General features: G+C 37.4%; 1 protein-coding gene and 1 long non-coding RNA gene across 4 annotated transcripts; both read right to left on the bottom strand.

Moving 5' to 3' along the window:
* Positions 1–9,898: 9,898 nt before the first annotated feature.
* On the bottom strand, positions 9,899–15,724 carry pigeon (gamma-secretase activating protein pigeon). Of its 3 annotated transcripts, none has more exons than XM_017625874.1 (8): positions 15,603–15,724; positions 13,521–13,955; positions 13,143–13,456; positions 11,866–13,071; positions 11,567–11,799; positions 11,303–11,517; positions 11,009–11,233; positions 9,899–10,594 (listed from the first exon to the last, which is right to left on the bottom strand). In XM_017625874.1, the coding sequence occupies exons 1-8, from the start codon at positions 15,664–15,666 to the stop codon at positions 10,467–10,469; spliced, it is 2,820 nt and encodes a 939-aa protein (XP_017481363.1). In that variant the 5' UTR covers positions 15,667–15,724; the 3' UTR covers positions 9,899–10,466. The 3 variants fall into 3 exon arrangements, with proteins under 3 accessions (XP_017481363.1, XP_017481365.1, XP_017481364.1); XM_017625876.1 differs by having other exon boundaries at positions 13,521–13,776; positions 15,603–15,690; XM_017625875.1 differs by having other exon boundaries at positions 13,521–13,950; positions 15,603–15,689.
* A 2,119-nt stretch (positions 15,725–17,843) lies between these two features.
* On the bottom strand, positions 17,844–19,032 carry LOC108370540 (uncharacterized). Its single transcript, XR_001848647.1, has 3 exons — positions 18,872–19,032; positions 18,545–18,652; positions 17,844–18,073 (listed from the first exon to the last, which is right to left on the bottom strand). It is a non-coding gene; the product is annotated as an uncharacterized LOC108370540 (long non-coding RNA).
* Between the last annotated feature and the right edge of the window lie 2,169 nt (positions 19,033–21,201).

Here is a 21,201-nt window from a genome sequence, read left to right as displayed (position 1 = left end):
GCTTTGCGGAATTTACTGAGACCACCGCGCACAGTGGTTCGGATAGCAGATCTAGCTGGACGAAAGTCAAAAATTTTTTGTTTTTAAAATACTTAATGGTACTTGGAATACATTCCTGACAATACATTCAAATGTAAATTGCATTTATTAAAGCATTAACATATGAAAACAAACAAAAAAAGGTAAGTCAACGCCGCCTATTTGAGAACTCTATTTTAAAAGCTGAAATTTAACTTATAAGAGTGTGTTAAAACAGAAAAATACTTGGAGTTATAAAACCTTTGGTTATGAAAGAGTTAAAAAAATTAGTACCCAGTAACTACCGATTTTTTTAAATTTTCGTCCGCCATATTGGATCCGCCATTTTGAATTTTTGGTAAATGACTAGATATGTAATCAGCGACCCAGAAAACCCCCAGATACCCAGTTTCATAGAAATTACCGATTTTTTTTAATTTTCGTCCGCCATATTGGATCCGCCATTTTGAATTTTTGATAAGTGACTTCAGATTCGTAATCAGCGACTCAAAAATCCCCTAGGTAAGAAGTGGTGTAAAGATCCATCAACGAGTATTTGTTTAAATAGTTTCGTCCAGCTAGATTTGCGATCCGAACCACTGTGCCGCGCTCCCCACACCAACCACGGCCACCTTGGTAAACGTAAGTTTCGCAGGGTTGTCACTGCTGCTGCAGCTCGCTTCGTACCGGCAGGTTGCATCACGGACTCACGTCCAAATTTCCCTGCTGAAGCGGAGATTCAGCAACTAATGAACGTACATAAGCGGAAGGTGTGGGAAGAGCATCTGCACGAGACAGGGTCGAAATTTTTTTCGGCGACCATGCTTCGTCGGACCCAGAGCGATGCGCGAGCTATTTTACGCGGCAGTTCATACTGCATCCTCCGGCGGACAAAGCCAAGCATCGAGTGACCAGCTTTCACTTTGCTTTCACTAGCGGTGAAGTTCAGGTGGCCATCGGGAAGGCAAAAGCCTCCAAAGCCATGGGTCCCGACGGAATATGCATGTTGATGCTGAAAAATTTGGGTCGTGCGGGAGCAGCGTACCTAACGGAGGTCCTCAACTTGTCAATGGCCACTCTCATCATCCCAGACATCTGGAAGGTGGGGAGAGTGGTCCCACTGCTCAAACCGGGAAAACCAGCCAACAAAAGAGAATCTTATCGAACGATAACACTCCTTTCCCCGGTAGCGAAGACACTAGAGGCCTTGCTACTCCCGTATTTCACGAACCACCTGACCCCAGCGAAGCATCAGCATGGTTTCCGTAAAATGCACAGTACAACAATAGCACTCAACGCCATAAACACTCAGATAACATGTGGCCTTAACCGCAACCGTCCCTGTGAGAGAACTATTCTAGTAGTGTTGGACCTGCTAGAAGATATAGAGGCTTCCTCTCTCCCACAGAGGCTCAAACGGTGGTCGGCGAATAATCTAAGTGGTCGATCCTCGTCGGTAATGTTTAGAGACAAATCGAGCAAACTCAGAAAAATAAAACAGGGCTTCCACAGGGTGGTGTCCTTTCCCCACTACTCTTACGCCGACGATTGCTCCATCATGGCTTCTGGGAATAGAATTGATGACTTGTGTTCGAAAGTAAACGTGTATCTCTCCGGGCTTTCTCGCTTCTTCACTGCAAAGAGCCTAACCCTCTCCCCTAAAAAATCGTCTGCAACCTTGTTCATCACCTGGACGAAGGATGTCAGGCAACTCCTGGGAGTTCACGTCGATGATACACCAATTCCGACGGTGAATAACCCCAAAATACTCGGAGTAACCTTCGACAGTCTGCTCTCCTTCTCTGCGCACGCAACCGCCATTATCAACAAAGTTCAGAGCCGCAACAAGGTCCTCAAGTCGCTAGTCGGAAGTACTTGGGGCAAAGACAAAGAAACGTTGCTGGCAACATACAAGATAAGAAGCCGGCCGGTTTTAAATTACGCAGCACCAGTGTGGTCGCCGAAGACGCAGAGGATGAAGCTACAGACGACACAAAACACTGCCCTTAGGACAGCGACTGGATGCCTTCTGATGTCGACGCAACATCACCTGCACGACGAGGCGAAAATGCTCCCTGTTAAGGAGCATAACACAATGCTCTGCAAGCAGTTTCTGGTTGGGAGCCACAGACGTGGTCACCCAAATAGACAACTGCTTGCAGAAGAGCCCCCGCCCAGGCACGTCAGGAGGCATCTCTACGAACTGACGGACGAAGTCCAGAGGTTCATTAAGCAGCCTCTGGACCCGTCAGCATATCGACTGGCCCTGAATGGCATTCACAGGGAGTCAGTCTCCAGTTATGTAGACTCCAGAGCTGTGAATGCCGTTCTAGGCACACAGCCACCGGACATCGACGCGACGGAGCTTCGTCTGCCTCGGGAGACCAGAACTACAATAGCCCAACTTCGCTCTGGCTACTGCAGCAGGTTAAACTCATACCTGAGCAGATTAGACGCAAATGTGCCAAATGAGTGTCCGGCATGCAGAGAGACACCCAACGACTCGAAACATCTCTTCATATGCCCGGAAAACCCCACAACACTAACGCCTTTGTCCCTGTGCACCGACCCCAATGAGGCTGCACGCTTCCTGGGGCTTTCGTTAGTGGAGCTTGACGACAACGACTGAGATATTAACCGATCTGTCCAAGTTTGGTCACAGTGAAGTGACAAAACACTATCAGGCCCATTCTGAACAGAAACTCCCTGAGAGTTTATTTCCCCCTTTCCTCCTATCATGAATAAAAATTCTGTAAGGTTTTAAATGGCGTAGTTGAGCTGCCAAGAAAGTGTCAAGCAGCTCTTTCGAAGCTCGAATTTCCTCCTCCCAAACCTCCCAAACTCTCTGGAAGTATTCCGAATTGGGCTGTACAAGACATGCTCTCGGTCTGACCGAGTTTTCGTCGTATAGGACAATGGCACCACGTAACCCACTCAGTCCACAGGGTTTTTGTTTGAACACCCAGGGCTCCTGAATAGTTTTTAGGTGGGTTTTGTATGCAGTAGGGTTAGCCTTCTATTTATAAGAGAAGTAGCGGAGCAATTATGAATGAAATGGTCCCGAAAACCAGGAGCAAGCGATCCGGGGGTACCCACAGAGCCCTGGTTCATCTTCACAACCAGAGTAGCACCTTCTCTACCTTCCTAGGAGAGCACGTCTGCCGTTTTTAGATCGGGATCCGGAATCCAGCAGAGCGTAAACAGTGAAGCCTGTTCCCCCTGTGCGTGGTATTCTTTGCGCTACATCCTTTAGCCAATCCCAGTTAGCTTGGGAGAGACATGGTAACCTGCCAGAATACAACAATAAGACCATTTTGGATTCCCACGACAGCCGGTTCTACGTACCGGAATGACTCGGGTTTCACCCGACCAAGGGCTGTTGTTTCGGCGATCTAACCCCGTTTAGGTCGGCGAAGTATCTCAGAAGTTGTCCGTCCATAGGGCAACATTCACTACGCATTCTCCTACTCAGGGCTGGCATCGAGTCAAACCCTGGGCCAGAAATATACACCTGCTGTGTATGCCGAAGACGAATTTTAAACCACGTTTATTTCTTGAACTTTTCTTGTTTTTGATCGACATATAGGTACCGTCGTCGGAGACCAGAACCAGAGGATGACGATTAGTTAGTTACATAAGTAGATAAACGGAGCATGGTGGTTGGACGGGCTGGAAAACATTGCGTGTCGCAAGGGGGGCCGGCATGTTTAGGCCAGCGGCCTAAATTTGCTACACATTTTTCGACCCACCCTAATGTATAACATAACTTAATTATTATGGTTGCTGTCGAGCTGTCAACTACTCTGTTAAATCTGCAATAATCAAACTTTCGTCAAATAAACAGTTCGACAAGCAACCGTAACTAAAATCAAGAACGGTTTACTTACTTCTTTTGCGAGTATCCGAAGAAGAGGACGTCATCCAGCCACCAAGCTCAGCTTTTGTATTTCAAGGTAAGCTGCAATTCAATAATGTGTACATATATATATATATATATACAAATTACTTAAGTGAATAAACACTATTATTTTTAGTTATACTAATACCAAGTTTTTTTTTTCTTTCATTAAATTAATCATCGGTGCGAACGTGCATCCAAATCTTGCTCAAGCGTTGCGCCGATGAATACTGCCCATAGTCATCTCGATCGATAAACTAACCGACATTTCAACTTTTATAAAGCTCATTGGAAAGGCTTTGCGGAATTTACTGAGACCACCGCGCACAGTGGTTCGGATAGCAGATCTAGCTGGACGAAAGTCAAAAATTTTTTGTTTTTAAAATACTTAATGGTACTTGGAATACATTCCTGACAATACATTCAAATGTAAATTGCATTTATTAAAGCATTAACATATGAAAACAAACAAAAAAAGGTAAGTCAACGCCGCCTATTTGAGAACTCTATTTTAAAAGCTGAAATTTAACTTATAAGAGTGTGTTAAAACAGAAAAATACTTGGAGTTGTTATAAAACCTTTGGTTATGAAAGAGTTAAAAAAATTAGTACCCAGTAACTACCGATTTTTTTAAATTTTCGTCCGCCATATTGGATCCGCCATTTTGAATTTTTGGTAAATGACTAGATATGTAATCAGCGACCCAGAAAACCCCCAGATACCCAGTTTCATAGAAATTACCGATTTTTTTTAATTTTCGTCCGCCATATTGGATCCGCCATTTTGAATTTTTGATAAGTGACTTCAGATTCGTAATCAGCGACTCAAAAATCCCCTAGGTAAGAAGTGGTGTAAAGATCCATCAACGAGTATTTGTTTAAATAGTTTCGTCCAGCTAGATTTGCGATCCGAACCACTGTGCCGCGCTCCCCACACCAACCACGGCCACCTTGGTAAACGTAAGTTTCGCAGGGTTGTCACTGCTGCTGCAGCTCGCTTCGTACCGGCAGGTTGCATCACGGACTCACGTCCAAATTTCCCTGCTGAAGCGGAGATTCAGCAACTAATGAACGTACATAAGCGGAAGGTGTGGGAAGAGCATCTGCACGAGACAGGGTCGAAATTTTTTTCGGCGACCATGCTTCGTCGGACCCAGAGCGATGCGCGAGCTATTTTACGCGGCAGTTCATACTGCATCCTCCGGCGGACAAAGCCAAGCATCGAGTGACCAGCTTTCACTTTGCTTTCACTAGCGGTGAAGTTCAGGTGGCCATCGGGAAGGCAAAAGCCTCCAAAGCCATGGGTCCCGACGGAATATGCATGTTGATGCTGAAAAATTTGGGTCGTGCCAACTTCGCTCCGGCTACTGCAGCAGGTTAAACTCCTACTTGAGTAGGCTGAATGAGGATGTGCCGAACGAATGTCCGGCATGCGGAGAGACCCCACATGACTCGAACCATCTCTTCGCATGCCCGGAAAACCCGACAACCCTAACGGCCCTGTCCCTGTGGACAGATCCCACAGAAGCTGCACGCTTCCTAGGGTTGCCGTTAGTGGAACTTGACGACAACGACTGAGATACCAACCGATCTGGGCGGGGTTGTTGTAGCCGCTACAACAACAACAACAACAACCATTTTGGAAGATGAAGAGTTCTATCAATACACATATATTTAAAATAAACTAGAAAAAATCGCAATGATCTTGTTCGTAGATATTTATATACAGCATATCGCCGCTTGGCGCCCAATACCTCACATCCGACAAATGCAACACCACGAATGAGGGGGTTGAGAAAAAATATATATTTTTTCGGTACCGTCTCGCATACTTCACAAATTTAATGATGAATAATTTTAGTAGAAGCTCATATTTAATAAGTTCAGTTAGAAACCATTCAAAAGCTTAAAAGAAAAGTTTATTTGCACTTTTGTGAAATTTTCGGACTATCGTATACGTGGTATTGCATTTGGTGTATACGAGGTATCGCGCGCTAAGCGACGATATGTACTTTATTAAATACTTGCACGGCATAGAAACACAATAAATAAATAAATCTAATTAAGCCTCGTATTCTGCTGCTGAAATTATAATACTAAAATTTACTGGTGCGGCATTCCAAGCTATTTCAATGAAAATTATGATAATTTTTTTCGATTTTGATATAAACTGAGTAAAATGTAGAAATACCTCTAAGATATTTCAAAATGCGAGGAATGTAAAAAAAATAAAATTTGCAAGAGATATACAACAATCGAAATATAGGTGTTTCGGCGAAAGCCATTGTTTATCACATCATAATGCGATAAATATTGGTTGTATCAAAAAAATCAATTAGTACTTTTTTATTAACAAAGAGTCAGAGATTTATAACTTTTTTTTTAAGTCCACTTTATTATACGTTTGTTAATGAACAATTTAGAAATTTGCTAAAAAACATGTTTGAAGGTTTTTACAAATCTGCAAAAAATTTATGTGATAGAGTGTATATCAAAGATTTATCTGACAAATTTTTAAAGGGTGTCTCGATATAGGGCCTGAGATATTAATCGTTTCGTAAAGCAGTGACTAATAAAAAAAATTAAAAAAATCAAAATTTTCAATTAAAACTTGATCAAAATACGTCAGGTGGGCCACTTAAAAACCTTTGGTAGAGGTCCAGGTAATATTTGTTTCCCTATACTTTATTTTGCAATAATCCTCTTACATCGAAAAATCGCGAATTTAATATTAACATAATCATTTCTTTGATGGGTCATATTTCCTGAACGGGTGAAGATAACTTAATCATTTTGGTTTAAATAAAGCGGAAAACTCCATCTTTTTAGCACAAATTATTAAATTTGTAATTTTTAATGTCATGTTAAATTAAAATACATCTTTGGATTTTTCTAGCACGTCGAGATTTTTTTATTTAGAAAAAAAAACCAAAGATGCATTTTGTTAGCATGACATTAAAATTTAAAAATTTGTTTTCCGCTTTCTTTAAACCAAAATTATTAAGGTATATCTACCCGTTCAGGAGATATGACCAATCAAAGAAATGATTATGTTAATATTAAATTCGCAATTTTTCGCAAAGTAAGAGGATTATTGCTAAACAAAGTATAGGGAAGCAAATATTACTTGGACCTCTACCAAAGTACGTAACTATCTTGGTTATCCGAAAGAAAAGGTATTTAAGTGGCCCACTTGGCGTATTTTGATCAAATATTAATTTATTTTATTTTTGGGTTCCGATCGGTTCGTATTTATGTTTTTTAAATTTTAATATTTTAATAGGCTTGTCCGATCTTGCTTCTTTTAGTGCAAATAAAACCAAGTTATTCCACTATTGTTGCCCAACGTTTCGCTAAACTCATTAGTATTGACAAGACTACCACAATAGATGGTACCGAAATAAAATTAAGTTTAATTAAATATGTTATAATAGAAATTTCTTGAAAATAAACAACCAGCCCCTGAAGATGCTAATGAGTTTAGCGAAACGTTGGGCAACAATAGTGGAATAACTGGGTTTTATTTGCACTAAAAGAAGCAAGATCGGACAAGCCTATTAAAATATTAAAATTTAAAAAACATTAATTTATTTTATTTAAACCAAAATTATTAAGTTATCTCTACCCGTTCAGGAGATATACCCTGTAGGGAAAACACGAACTAGTGAACCAGATTTCTAGTTCAGTAATAGTTCTTTTTGCCAAAAACGAACCAGTCTGATAGTAACTAGTTTCGAACCAGTCCAAAAGCATTGAAATGTGGTACTTTCACTAAACTATTTTATTTTAAATTTTCATCAATCATTATGAGTAAAATAATTTAAATCAGCATTTAATCATTATTTTATGAATTATTATTGATTTTTATTTTTTCGCTCAACGGGAAATAATTATTATTTGATTTTTATTTTTGGGATTACAAATAATGGCTATTTTATGATTTAATTTTTTCGCGCAAATATTATCATTAATTTTGAGTTTTATTTTTCCACTTAAAAATAATGATAATTTATAAAATTGAAAATGCCATACAGACGCAACCTACTGAAATTTTGACCTGAAATGTTTGGGTCTTATTCCTTTTATAAGGGTGCGGCTACCTCTCAAAAGGACAAACAAAGGCCAAAATCCTGAAGGACAATTGAGAAAGGCAATGCAGTTGCAGAAAAAGAGGCATTTAAAAAAAAAGTGTCAAAATAATTACCACTTTCTCACTAAATTTATTTAAAAATGCAAGCAACCAGAGCTCCTTTTTTTTTAAGAAAAGACAAATTAATCTTTCTTTTATGCAATCCAGCACGGCTACCTTAATACAGTCAGTCAATAAAGTTTAGGTACAACGAATTTTTTACAATACGGGCAACTATTTTTTAAATATTTTAGGTTTCTGTAATTTTTTATAAAAATATGGTCAACTCTACAACAAAAACCCCAAAAATCAGAGTTCCAAGCCTTGTGCAAAATTTAAGAAAATTCTGCAAAATTTCATTAAAATAATTCACTTTCTATTTCCGCTATCTAGAAAAAAGTTGAGTTTGCAGTTTTTTAGCCCATTCAATTTTAGTATAATGAAGTGCAAGTATGAGGAAGCTAGGACTTACCAAACTACAAAAAAGAAAAAATTGCTAAATATCAATGGTAAGTGCTAGCTACCTCGAACTTGCACTTTGTTATGCTAAAATTGAATGGGCCAAAAACCTGCGTACTTAACTTTTTTCTAAAGAGCGTAAATTGCAATATTTGGATGGAAATTTGCAGTTTTCCTTAATTTTGCATAAGGTTTGGAACTCTGACTTTTGGGGTTTTTGGTGTAGAATTAACCATATTTTTATAAAAAATTATGGAAAAATAAAATATTTAAAAAATAGTTGCCGGTATTGTAAAATCTTCGCTGTACCTAAACTTTATTGGCTGACTGTATATCTTATTTAAGTTAAGTACGACAAAAACTTTCGAAGTACTTTATATACATACAAGCTTAAAAGGAACTGAATTTACTTAAAAATCAATATGCTTAAATTTAGACAAGTAAGACAAAGTGAACTAATATTTTTACTTTTAAGCAGAACGCACTTTTGTTTTTTACATACTAAAGTTTAATACTACTTCTACTACTGATGTGGTTTATAAATTTTTAATAAATGCGTTTAAACATTTGTGATGGTATTGTCCTTCCTTCAACCGATCGTATCGTATTTAATATAAAAGGGAAATGTTTCGACAAGCATGATTAGAAATGTAGATCTAAGGTGACGAATTTATAACAGGTTGGGAACTATAAAAAATGGATGCAGATCGAACTAGATATCATCTGTCGAATTAGGAACTTGTTTGGAACTAAAAAAAAGTGGATGCAGAACGAACTAGATCTCATCTGTCGAATTTGGAACTGGTTCGGAACTAAAGAAAAAACGATGCAAAACGAGCTAGATCTTATCTGTCGAATATAGAACTGGTTCGGAACTAGAGCCAAAGGGATGCAACGGGGGACAATTGACACTTCCTAGGACATCCCAATGTTAAATTCGCCAGTCGCTAGCATGCAAAAGAAAATTAACGCGTAGTAGTCATGGTTCGAAACGCACTAGAACCGAACCAGTTCCGCACAAGTTCGTTTCCCTACAGGGTATTCGCGAGATAAATTCGCGATATTTCGCAAAGAGGATTATTGCAAAATAAAGTATAGGAAACCAAATATTACCTGGTCCTCTACCAAAGTACATAACTATCTTGGTTATCCGAAAGAAAGGGTTTTTAAGTGGCCCACTTGACGTATTTTGATCAAATACTAATTGAAAATTTTTATTTTTAATTTTTCATCAGTCACTTCTTTACGAAACAATTAATATCTCAGACCCTATATTGAGCCACCCTTTAAAAATTTGTCAGTTAAGTCTTTGATATACACTCTATCACATATGAGCCCTTGATTTTGAAAGTGGTATAAGTCACTTCCCAGCTCTTGCGCTTAAATGACCGGTTACTTGTAACCGAATACATCTGCAAATCGTTCTATCGTCGTAAACTAATGACAAAACCTTCTACCAATGGTTGATGAAGTTGAACGAATAACCGACGCGTTCAGATACTAGTAACCGATCATTTAAGTTCAAGAGCTGGGAAGTGACTTATACCACTTTCAAAATCAAGGGCTCATATATTTTTTGCAGATTTTTAAAAACCAGCAAACAAGCTTTTTGAGCAACTTTCTAAATTGTTCAATAACAAATGTATGCAAAATTGGGCATAAAAAAATAAATTTTTTTTTATAAATCTCTGACTCAGTAAAAAAGTACATATTGATTTTTTTGATACAACCAATATTTATCGAGTTATGATGTGATAAACAATGACTTACGGCGAGACACCAAATATTTTGGTTGTTGTATAACTTTTGAAAAAAAATTATTGTTTTTTTTTTTGCGTTTACAAATACTATAGGACCTCCTCGGCAACATATCCGAAAATCGAGCAAAAGTAGTTTTTGACCAATTAAAATAGTGTGGAATGCCTCTCGTAATAAACGCATAGCACGCTGCTTATCCCTTAGCCTAAAGCCTTTCCATCGATGAGATGGTGGTTTCTATTAGCAAATTGTAGTCGAGTTCATTGAGGCTGGCTTTGGCGGTAAGAAGATCCAAAAATGAATCCAATGGCGACAGCATATCGGAAGATATACCTGCAAGATAAAAATGGAATAATGGAGCGATGTCTTGCTAGTAAGATGTTTGCGTAAGAGTATCACAAAAAAGCGTTGTAAAAGAAAAAATAAATACTACTGGGTCAAATATTACAAAACAGTTCAGTACAAACACTATTGCTTACCGTGAATGTTTTATATTGTTAATTTAGAGTTTTAAATGCGTGAAGCCAAAAAACAATAAACCAGAAGTAATTATAAAAGCAAGAATTGTTCCGAATACCAAATTGAGACATGAAAGAGATGTTGCCTTTTCGATATTAAGGCCTAATAGAGGGATGAGTAAAATAAAATGAGTTAAATTATAAATAAAAATAACGACAGCCACTAATTATGTAACTAATTATTTTATGGCAGTTGTGGCAATGATTTACAAATGCATTAACCACTAACCACTTCTCAAAGATGTGCGACCCTGTGTGTTGATGTTTATACCAGCGCTACTGGCACGCTGTTGAACTTGCTGTCCAGACAATATATTAGCTGCATGCTGCCGGCCGCGTATTATTAGGCTCTCTGGATGCAACCAATTCTTTAGTAAACGCTGGGCTCGAGATTTAGGAAGAGCAGATAGCAAAGAAAGCTTATTTTCCACCCCATCTGCGGCATCATCGATACCTATTACACAATGAAATTAAAATTTTTGGATATTTAATTAAATAAGATCTGCTTAAAATGTGTCATTACCGTTTATAATTGTGTTCATGACATCAACTTGCAATTCAAATACATGATTCTCCACATATTGTAAAAACATCTCAAAAGATAGGGCGCGATAGCCAAGATAAGTAAAAAATGAAGCAAATCCCTGAGGCAATGGAAAAGCTATAGAGTCTACAGCCAAACAATAACGCTCCAGAATTAGGAAGAGTGAATACTGTTGGCCATTGGTCATATGGTCGCTAAAAAAATTAAATGTATTTCACAGTCAACTTCGCAGAACATGCTTACATCAATTGAAAGCCCCGCGTTTTCTCGTTCCGCGCATCCAAACCTGACGCACGGCAAACGAGCGAGCAAAGCGCGCGTGACAATTCCAGCTGGGAGCTCACATATTGTGTGGCAACAGTGTGTACATGGTTGGGGGCCTGAGAGCGCTCGAAAAAATTTTCTTTCAGCCAACGAAAGCCAGTATTGGATTTTGCTGAGTGTTTTACCAAGTGTACAATTAATTCACGCATATTCTGCAATCAATGGGAAAACATATTTGTAATATCAATTAAATGTTAACAATTTCAGCAAATACTTGCCACTGATACGACATGTTCTTGCTTTGTAGCTGTACACGTCTCAATTTCAATAAATGGTAAAATTTCGTTGTAGCTGCGTATATTAGACGTAGAAAAATCACTGAAGTTATTGCCCCCGGCTCCACCAGGTGTTAGAGGCGTTGTACAACGTGACAGTGCTTCCGGTTGATAACAGGAGAGAGAAAACAAAAGTTTCTCACTGACCTGTTCCGAATTAAAACGACGTCTCTCCTTTTTGCCTGCTTCATTCAAATGGTCCCACAAGCGGGTCCAAATATCTGAATTGTAGGGTGATAAACGCTGATGTGGAGATAAGAGCATCATATTCGTATTGTACAGACTTTCATGCGACAGACCTACGCTGATGTCAGCAACCCTCGCCTGAATAGGACGAGAGAGATCAGCTGTTGTTAGTGGTAGAAGTCTTGAAAGCGGCGTTGCATCGGCGGGCAGGCCACGCAGCGTAGAACCATAACTGCCTGCTACTAAAACTTCCTTGAGTAACGCCACTGTATCCAATGACAGCGGTCTTTCCACTATGGTGCTGAGCAATTCCACCAACACATCCATATCATTGGAATGCAGAAGAAAATAATGAATAATACTTAGACGGTTATCCACGGACGTGTCGTTGCGAAAAGCTTCAATCAAGTGGCCCCGTGGGACACTCAGTGAGACCAAGTCTAGAGTTGCAGCATCGTACGCCATCGATCCCCATTTCTTACATGGCACCAGCTGAGTTAGTGGGTTGCGATTATGTGCAGGGCAGACTATATGACAACACGGTTCGTGGGTCAAGCCCACATCCAGTAAATGTACAAATAAGTCCGGCTGAAATACAAGCAAATGATGGGTACCATGCAACGCGAATGTTGGCTTCAATAGACGCGCCTTTTCCCATGGCACACCGGGCATAACGCAATGTACTACGCATCCATGATGAAGCAGTGTTACTGAATAGGCGAAATGAACATTAACCTTCTGAGAAGGGCCAGCACCATCTGCTGGTGTGTCGTCTACATTTTTCGGTTCTATAGGTTGATACAGATAATAGTGGCATACAAACAGCATGCCGGAGTCATTAGTCAATATAATTAGATTAAGTGAGGAATCATGAACTCTAAGTGGAACCGAATCGTCTTCATAAACAGGTTCACAATCGAAAGTGCCTTGGGGTAATTTTGGAAGATTCAACGGAATATTTAACTTGAGAAAACGAAAAAAAAAAAAACTGACAAGATAGGTATGACAAGATATTTAAAATCTTTTAAACTTACTACAGTCTCAGTAGGCAATTTATCGTTGAACTGAAAAGCTGAGAGGGTGGGACTTAATTCGTTTTCCTTATTTTTTTCTGTTTCCGCGCGTTCCATGAGGCTCAAGCTTTTTGATTTTGGCTTCAGATGGATATAATATAATGCTTGGCTGTCTGAATCCCACTGAGCCCAATTAAAATTCTTAGCAATCGTCTCGGAAACAAGCATATTGATGTCTAAATACCATTTATCTAAATGGTTACATTCAGTGAAATCATTGGGAATTTCTTTATTCGCTTTTCTTTGTTTCAATGTGCAAACGTACTGTATTATCGCTATGGAAAAAAATGTTATTGCTGTGGGTATGTAAGTAGTTAAATTTATTTCATTTAAACTCACAAGTCTTATGAATTAGCAACAGAAATTTTTCTTGACCTGATTGCTTCGCCGACGACTTTTCCGTTCGCCATAAAAACTGCGCCATTGTTTGTCGACGTGTTGGCGTATCCAACAAAGATGTAGCGCGCGCACGCTCTTGTGGATTACATGTTTCAACAATGTGGGCTTCATAATGTGGTCGAGCTTCCGCGTTGTCTTTAGAATATGTTATTTTCTCAACATACACCAACAAGGTACCACTACTGTTGATCGTTGCCTGTATTATTTCGCGACACGTTTTAACAAAACGATGTAGTATGCGCAAAGTTTTTGAAGTTGCGTTAAAATGGCCAATGCACGACTCTCGGACTTTGGAATGCAAATCCTCGAAAATCCAAGCCGTAAGCATTGACCCATCGCGTTCCTGACCAAGAACCCGCCATTCAACAGCCTTTTCTGATAAAAATATACACCCCTATGCTGTAATCCGTCGTAGATTCGATTTTGATACGAATCTTAAAATTGGTATGCTGTAATCCGCGTTGCCGTATCGTAATTTCGAAATTCGGAGACCATCTTCGAAATTCGTAACGTTGATATGCCTGAATCCGACGTAGCTGTATGTATTTGTCGGAAATTTTCTACGAAGAGCAACTGGTGTCGGAGCGAATTCTTTTAAAATATCAATAAAATTAAGTGTGGAAACGCGCAAATATGTATTTAAGTTGAAGTGTGAATAAAGACCAATGTATTATTAAATGTTTACAAAATTATCATGTCGACAATCACAACAAATCGCTCGCAATACGAAAAACTGGTGGAAAGCATGAGCGAAAGGCCGGACATTGCCCGAGGCTTTGTAATAGTTAAAGAGGATGTGGTGGAATTTTGGGAAAGCGTTGCAAGATTTAAAGCAACACAATATTTAGTTGAATGGACGCCCTTAAAAAGAGGGAACATATATTTATCATTTAAGGTAAATGGATCAGAACTGTCTCGTAGCAATCTCCTTTGTATATTAATGCAACAGTTGACTGCAGCATGTTCTTCCTCCTGAGACAAAAGTGCACCGGCCACTGAATCCATTCTATTTTACTTAATTAAGGAAAAGCTTTTTCAAATACGATTAAACAATTTTTTTTAATTTCACTGTTCACTTGCGATTATATTTATTTTGATTTGTTTCAGTCAAAGCAGCTGATTAAGAACTTCGAATTTCACTATTTTAGTTGGTAACGCCGTTGATAGTTACGATCGGATTACAGCATACCAATTTTCGAATTTTCGGAACGGAGCTACGAATTCGTAACTACGAACTTTCGGATTACAGCATAGGGGTGGTAAACTTTTACAAATTTTGTTCGCTTATTTGTACAATGATTTGGGGTTAATGTGTCCAAACGAGTGACCCAAATCAAAAAATTTTAGCCTACACGTGTAGACAAAGGAATAAAAAATTCCGTGCAATAATTTATTAACAAATTCGTTTTGAATTTGAATTTGTTTTACCTGCGAGTGAGTTCTGCGCAAAAATACTGTGGATGGCCTAGCCGGATATACACATTCCAAAGTTACCAACGACGTAACGACCCAGATTTGTATCTGACCAAGAACTTTCACTACAGCATCACTACCCAAAACCTCTTTGGCGAGTTTGTATGCTGTTACAACAACGACCGCCAACGCAGCGTCCCGACAACAGTCGGGCCTACGTAATCGGAACGATCCAGATTTATATCTGGCCAAGGACTGTCACTACAGCAACACTTCCCAAAATCACTTTGAGAAATGTGTATGCTGTTCCAACAGCGCAGAAAGGCGCTCTACACAAAAAATACCGTGAGTGGTGTAACCGGAGTTTACATTTTATCAAAATACATAGTATTTTTACATTTTCAAATGGGTCCCAGGCGCGTGTAGAGGATTAGAGAGGGGTTTTCTTAAAATTTGGACTGTGCTCTTTCTAATAGGTAGGGTATTAGGTGACACATCCCATTCCTTCCGCTAAAACCAAAATACCATTGTACATATAACCCACTATGCATATAACCAAGCATTTAACACCAAGACTTTGAATATGGAACAATCGACGTTTATGCGTACCCTTAAATCCTTGGGCAGACAACAAACCGCAAAAATTTGCTGCTAAATTTTCTTGTCTAAGCATATTTTTTTGAATGTTATTTTAGTTGCGTTCCAGGTAAGGTTCAATCGATACAAGTAAATACAAGTACATACTCGATACTTTTCTTTTGATACCAGTATTTTTTTACTCGCTACCTTTTTGTTCGGTATCGAGTAAGTATCGAAAAAAGGACTTGGTATCGAAAGAGTAATTTCTACTACTTTTATCATTGCAACGGCAACTCAACAAATGACGCCCGTTATTAAAGTTTTCGCGAAAAGTGCGGTCATGTAATACAGAAAGTAGAAATCGCTTGTCTGTAATAGGGCATTCGCACGCGGCGATTTTACAGGCAACAAAAGTTGAATACGTAGTTGAATGAGAAGTTGAAAGTGAAAAAGTTGCCATCCCTATTCAGACGAGGCGAATTTGGATTCAACACGAATCGTTATTTACATTATTGAAAATGAATTTAAATCGCAAAATTTTATCAATTGGCGTAAATTTGGTAAGCCAAGCGTTGGTAGAAGTGCTTTTAGCGAAGCTGAAAGATAAAATAAGAGTAAAAAAGTAAAAAAGAAAAAAAAGTATGTATACAGAACAGTGTTGGCACTTGTTTGATACAATTTCATTTACAATATACTTTCCTACACGCAGTACTTTTTAGTAAAATTTTGTAATGAATACTAAAAATATATAGCTCTGAAAATTCACAGTTCGCCTGTTCGTATTTACCTTTGTAAGTTTTGAAAAATGGCTTGAACGAACCAGTATAACATAGCCTAGCCAAATTTTTAAAGAAACTTTTCGATACTAAGTTTTATTAAAACAAAATGTCAAAGTCAGCTTCATATAGAAACAAAGTCTTCGTTAGTTATAAGAAGAGATTTTCTTAAATATAATACCTTTACGGCACTCACATATTGACAAGGTTTTACTATTTATTTTATTATTCTTTAATTTTAATTATCTGTTTATAAACAATAATGTATTCTTTAATAAAAACTGTATAAACCCAAGATTAAATCTTTGCGAAACATCCAAAAACCAACATACTGTCGTAAAAATTTCGAGCTTTATTAATATTCTTTAGTTTTTAGCCCATTCAATTTTAGTATAATAAAGTGCAAGTTTAAAGTAGCTGGGACTTACCGTTGAACTTGGCAATTTTGTTTTGTCGACGATGTCAGCCATTTTCTTCCATACGAAGTGTGTTCGACGATTTTTTTATATGGAGGAAATTAGCAACACCTTCATCAAAGAAATCTTAAAAAACTTAGTTATATTAAAATTTAATGGGCTAAAAAACCACACACTCAAAATAAATCTAGGAAATCGAATTAAATAGCTCGAAATTTTTACGAAAGTGTGTTGGTTTTTTTTATTGTTGCACAAAGTTAGAACCTTGGACTTGTACGGCTTTTCTTAGAATTTACAAAAAATAATTAAAATTGAATAATATTAAGATAAATGGTCAAATCTTCTCGTAAAGTTTTGATAAGCACTTGAAATTCTATTAAAATGTCAAATTTTAGTACTGAATCCAAAGAAAATGTCTCTTTTATCCATTAATAATAACTTAAATATGCTTTTTGTGAAGATGTATACCTGAAAATGTGTGCATACATATTTGCGTTAAATGCAATACATGTGCACGTGGAATCAATTTGTAAAAGTGTAAAATACGTAAACGTATGTACATAAACAATAAAACTTTCTCATGAATACCATAAAATCATTGGTCTTGAAGGGAATGTACTAAGAAAATATATGAGCGAATCAAAAAGTGTATACAATTTATAGCCGAGAATTACATTTTTTGTATAGATTTCGTAGTGAAGGAACAATTTCATATCCCAACACTGATACAGAATGTAAACAAACACAGGGTTGCAAGGGAAAAAAGTTGAACGAGCTCAAAGTTGGCTGGCGACCAACTTTGTTGAAACTTACACATTTTTTGTTCGATCTGTCATTTGTTAGAGCTACATACCCGATAAGAATTCGTACTCTAATAAGAATTCTATGCGTTAGAGCGAGCAAGTTAGAAACATCGGAGTTTTGATGACAGTATACATACTGTGAAGAAATGTCACTTTGCTAAAATTTTGAAGGTAAGAATACGTATTTAACAATTTTATTTAATTATAATGTAATTTCTTCTTTTAGATTGCAAAACAGCAGCGACTTAGTCACATTCTTAAGGTATGTATTGAGACTTTTATATGTTTATAAATTTTAATTGATATTTTTGTTTGTTTACAGATTTGGGATTCACCATCAGCACCTCCAACGCTTGCATCTTCATCGCCAGGAGCACCATTCGAACCTTCTGCCCTCAGCTTCTTCATCGCCAGGAACACCACCAGTACCTTCTACCCTCAGCTCCGTCATCGCCAGGAGCACCATGGGTACCTTCCGCCTTCAGCACCTTCAACGCCAGGAGTACCTTAAAAGTGTAGGTCCAACTTGTCAAATTTTGCAAAGTTGTAAGAAAACTTAATTTTTTGAACCACCATAAATGATTTGCAACTCTTAATATATATCAAAAGAAAGGTAAACCGATTACCTTTCTTTTGATTATAACACCGTTAAAATCGCTTTACGTTTTCATAAAATACTTTGCAACTTTTGTAAACAGCTATATATAAGCAGTGAAAAAGTGGTAAAATTTTGCAGAGTTGTAACAAAACTGAATTTTTGTGCACCATTACAAATGACTTGCAACTGTTTATATATATTAAAAGAAAGGTAAATCGATAACCTTTCTTTTGATTATAATATTGTCAAAACCGGTTAATTTCCAAAAAATTTCGTTCAGAATATTATTATTTCCTAATCGTACGCACTCATCGCATTTAAAAGGGTATTAGATTATTCAACATTCAGTTAAATGATGTAAACTTGTGATTCAACTAACCGCCTGTGAAAGTTGAACAGTGTAATACGGCTTTCTCACGGCACCCCAATTACGTAGTTTGCTCTCTCATTCTTCATTCGCACTCCAATTTCCCTTCGAATTACGATACTAAATTTTGAGAGCGTATTACCTCATTTGTTGGCAATTCAGACCCAATTACCATGCGCATTACGAGAAAATCGCTGGCGTCTCTAATATTTATCGGAAGTTTATCGAAACCAGTTCACAAATCAAAACTCACTTTTTCTGAGTACGAAAAGTAAAGTATATACATGTGTACATCACCAATTTAATACGGAAACTTATAAATTTTTAGCAATTACTTACATTTGGCATAAATTTTGTAGCGAATAACAAAAAAACAAAACACAATGATAGAGAACTGTCAAATCGAATTAAGAATGTGCCTGTAGGAAAGGGGTAATTCGCGATCGTAATTGGAGGATCGAACAAAGTAATTCACGGTGGCGTAGGAAAGCCGTATTACCCTTTACAACTAGGGATACAAACGATGCATGTTGATGTTTTGAAAACATCGATGTTTCGTCCAAAAATATCGATGTTAACATCGATGTTTTGCTGGACGATACATCGGCTAAAAAAGTGAAAAACATCGGCATCGTTTATTCATTCCGTTCGTATTATGCCGAACGACCAGTGCTCAGTATATCCAGTAAACAACCTTAGCTATTTTTTTTCACCAAGTTTGGTCCCCATAAAGGACTAGTGTTGCAAGCAACGCTTTCGGCAATTAGGGTGTTGTTCAGCTATTTAATGTGGTGAAATTTATTTAAGCACTGGAGAGATTTATTCACATGAAATTGGAGATAGGGCTGATAGATTTATTTTAAATAAATTGTGTATCTGCGAAAATATCTTTTCAGCAGATGAATATACTTTTTAACCTTTCTCCCGAAAATTTACATACAGGCCCGAAAATATGCTAGTAACATTCAAATATCGTCGCTTGGATGGAAAATTGCCGGAAGCGTCATTTTGACAATTTGTGGTTTTTGGATATCTTCTTTAGTTTCCGAGTAATTGACTAAAATGTTTTCGGTTATTTGGTACAAATTGCGTTAGTATTGCTGTCGTACTAAACTAATCAAGATTTTTCAAATAGAGTTATCTGTTCTTCTTTAGTTTCCGACATATTCAGCTTTATCATGAGTTTCATTTTCTAGAACCGGGTCACTTTTTCACTTTTAGTTTGCGTGTATTCACTACAGGTGGATGAAAAAATTGTTGGCGAAATTTGGTTCGGGCGAAACTCACGATTAGGCTGATTAGTAAAAAATATCGTTAATTTATAAAAATTGTTATCACATGTTGGCGTATATCATTGAAACTGACTGCAAATTTTTTGACAAATGCCGTATACGACAAAATTTTATTAAACTCATAAATGGTTGACACTAAACTAAAAAATAAGATAATTTAAGAATTTCATGAACTACTCTCCGACACTTTGNTCGGCATCGTTTATTCATTCCGTTCGTATTATGCCGAACGACCAGTGCTCAGTATATCCAGTAAACAACCTTAGCTATTTTTTTTCACCAAGTTTGGTCCCCATAAAGGACTAGTGTTGCAAGCAACGCTTTCGGCAATTAGGGTGTTGTTCAGCTATTTAATGTGGTGAAATNTGACAATCTTTGATCCAGGCGACATTTAGCTAAAATATGCATCTAAATAAATTATAATTGTCATTATTTTCGCAGTTAGAGTATATGCAAGACGAGTAACAGGTATACAAGTATACCTAAATTAGCGCGTTGAGCTTGTATATTTATCTCTCTCATTAATTCTATATACGTCAGCACCAACGCCCGACAAAGTTATATCTGTATTTAATAATGGCTCTATGACAAAATATTCATGAAATGTATTCGTAGATTTTTATTTACTTTCATTTCATACATTAGTATTGATCTGAATCATTTTTACTAAATACCAGGAATAAATATTTAATAAAAAACTATTTCATTTAAGCTTAACCAACTTTTAGTTGCTCGGAGCTAATTTTGGAATGCTTCATGAAATATTTTCATAGATAGTAAATGCAACTCTGGGTGCATCATTAATGAGCTGAAAAACCAAACAATAAAAAAATTATAAAGCAAAACAAAAACAATTTTTCCAATTTATGCACTGTTATTTTTATTATTGCAATACAGTTTCGCAGCTCTTCAAACATTTTCCACATTAAGCTTTTAAAGCTAGTAGTTACCGACCCCATTTGCTCGTTTTTTTTCAGTTCTGAATTTGGGCTAGGCTTCATGGGAACTCACTGTGGGTGCAAACCGACCACATTTTGTAAATATGTACATATGTATACACTTCAACTGAATTGTGATATTTAATTTTATTTTAACATGAAAAAAGAATTTAAAGTGCATTTTTTCAAGTTTACTAGATGTAAGACAATTTTTAATTTTCTTTATATATTGCATGCTTTAGTTTTAATTCTTTTTAAGTTAAGTTGTACTAGGTTCAAGCATAAAAAGATCCATCAACCTACCTGGCTGTCTCCGAGAAACCAAATCGATCATGTTGTGATAGACGGAAGGCACGCTTCCAGTGTTTTAGACGTACGCACACTCCGAGGCCCAAACATCGACTCGGACCACTATCTTGTTGCAGCCAAGATACGCACC

Source organism: Rhagoletis zephyria, unplaced genomic scaffold (assembly GCF_001687245.7).
Source record: "Rhagoletis zephyria isolate East Lansing unplaced genomic scaffold, Rhagoletis_zephyria_1.1 Rzeph_scaffold_04303, whole genome shotgun sequence".
Taxonomy (NCBI): domain Eukaryota; kingdom Metazoa; phylum Arthropoda; class Insecta; order Diptera; family Tephritidae; genus Rhagoletis; species Rhagoletis zephyria.
The sequence above is the reverse complement of the archived record's forward strand: the minus strand, read 5'-3'. Positions and strand labels throughout refer to the sequence as shown.

Excerpts from the sequence above, each read along its gene's own strand:
- pigeon (XM_017625874.1), bottom strand. The coding sequence starts at position 15,666 with ATGCTTAGACAAGAAAATTTAGCAGCAAATTTTTGCGGTTTGTTGTCT. Across the intron at positions 13,072-13,142 it reads AATTGCCTACTGAGACTGTA|TTAAATATTCCGTTGAATCT; the intron begins GTAAGTTTAAAA and ends CGTTTTCTCAAG. Across the intron at positions 11,518-11,566 it reads ACGCGGGGCTTTCAATTGAT|CGACCATATGACCAATGGCC; the intron begins GTAAGCATGTTC and ends TAATTTTTTTAG.